The sequence below is a fragment of the Apaloderma vittatum genome, unplaced genomic scaffold (genome assembly GCF_000703405.1).
Source record: "Apaloderma vittatum isolate BGI_N311 unplaced genomic scaffold, ASM70340v1 scaffold3912, whole genome shotgun sequence".
Lineage (NCBI taxonomy): Eukaryota > Metazoa > Chordata > Aves > Trogoniformes > Trogonidae > Apaloderma > Apaloderma vittatum.
Window position 1 is genome coordinate 1 of NW_009705107.1, and position 223 is coordinate 223.

The 223-nt window shown below is 72.6% G+C and overlaps 1 protein-coding gene across 1 annotated transcript in view; it reads left to right on the top strand.

The window, feature by feature from the left end:
- The first annotated feature begins 6 nt into the window (after positions 1 to 6).
- Positions 7 to 223, top strand: part of IFIH1 (interferon induced with helicase C domain 1) — a 29,504-nt gene continuing 29,287 nt past the window's right edge. The window contains exon 1 of the mRNA XM_009865257.1: positions 7 to 171. Within this exon, the coding sequence (XP_009863559.1) occupies positions 103 to 171 (69 nt within the window). The 5' untranslated portion in view covers positions 7 to 102. The remainder of the gene's footprint in view (positions 172 to 223) is intronic.

Consider the following 223-nt stretch of genomic DNA (forward strand, 5'->3'; position numbering starts at 1 on the left):
GTGAACCCCGGCCTCAGCCGGCTGCCCTCGCCGGCCGAGGAGGCCGACCACGACCTGTGCGTGCACTTGGTGCAGCTGCTGCACAGCACGCTGGTGGACAAGATGCAGACCCTGCAGGTGGCCCAGAAGTGCCTGGAGATGGGCCTCTTCCAGGACGAGGACGTGGATCGGGTGAGTGGCCCGCCGGCCGGGCCGCGCTCCCGGCGGGGCCACTGGGCCCGGG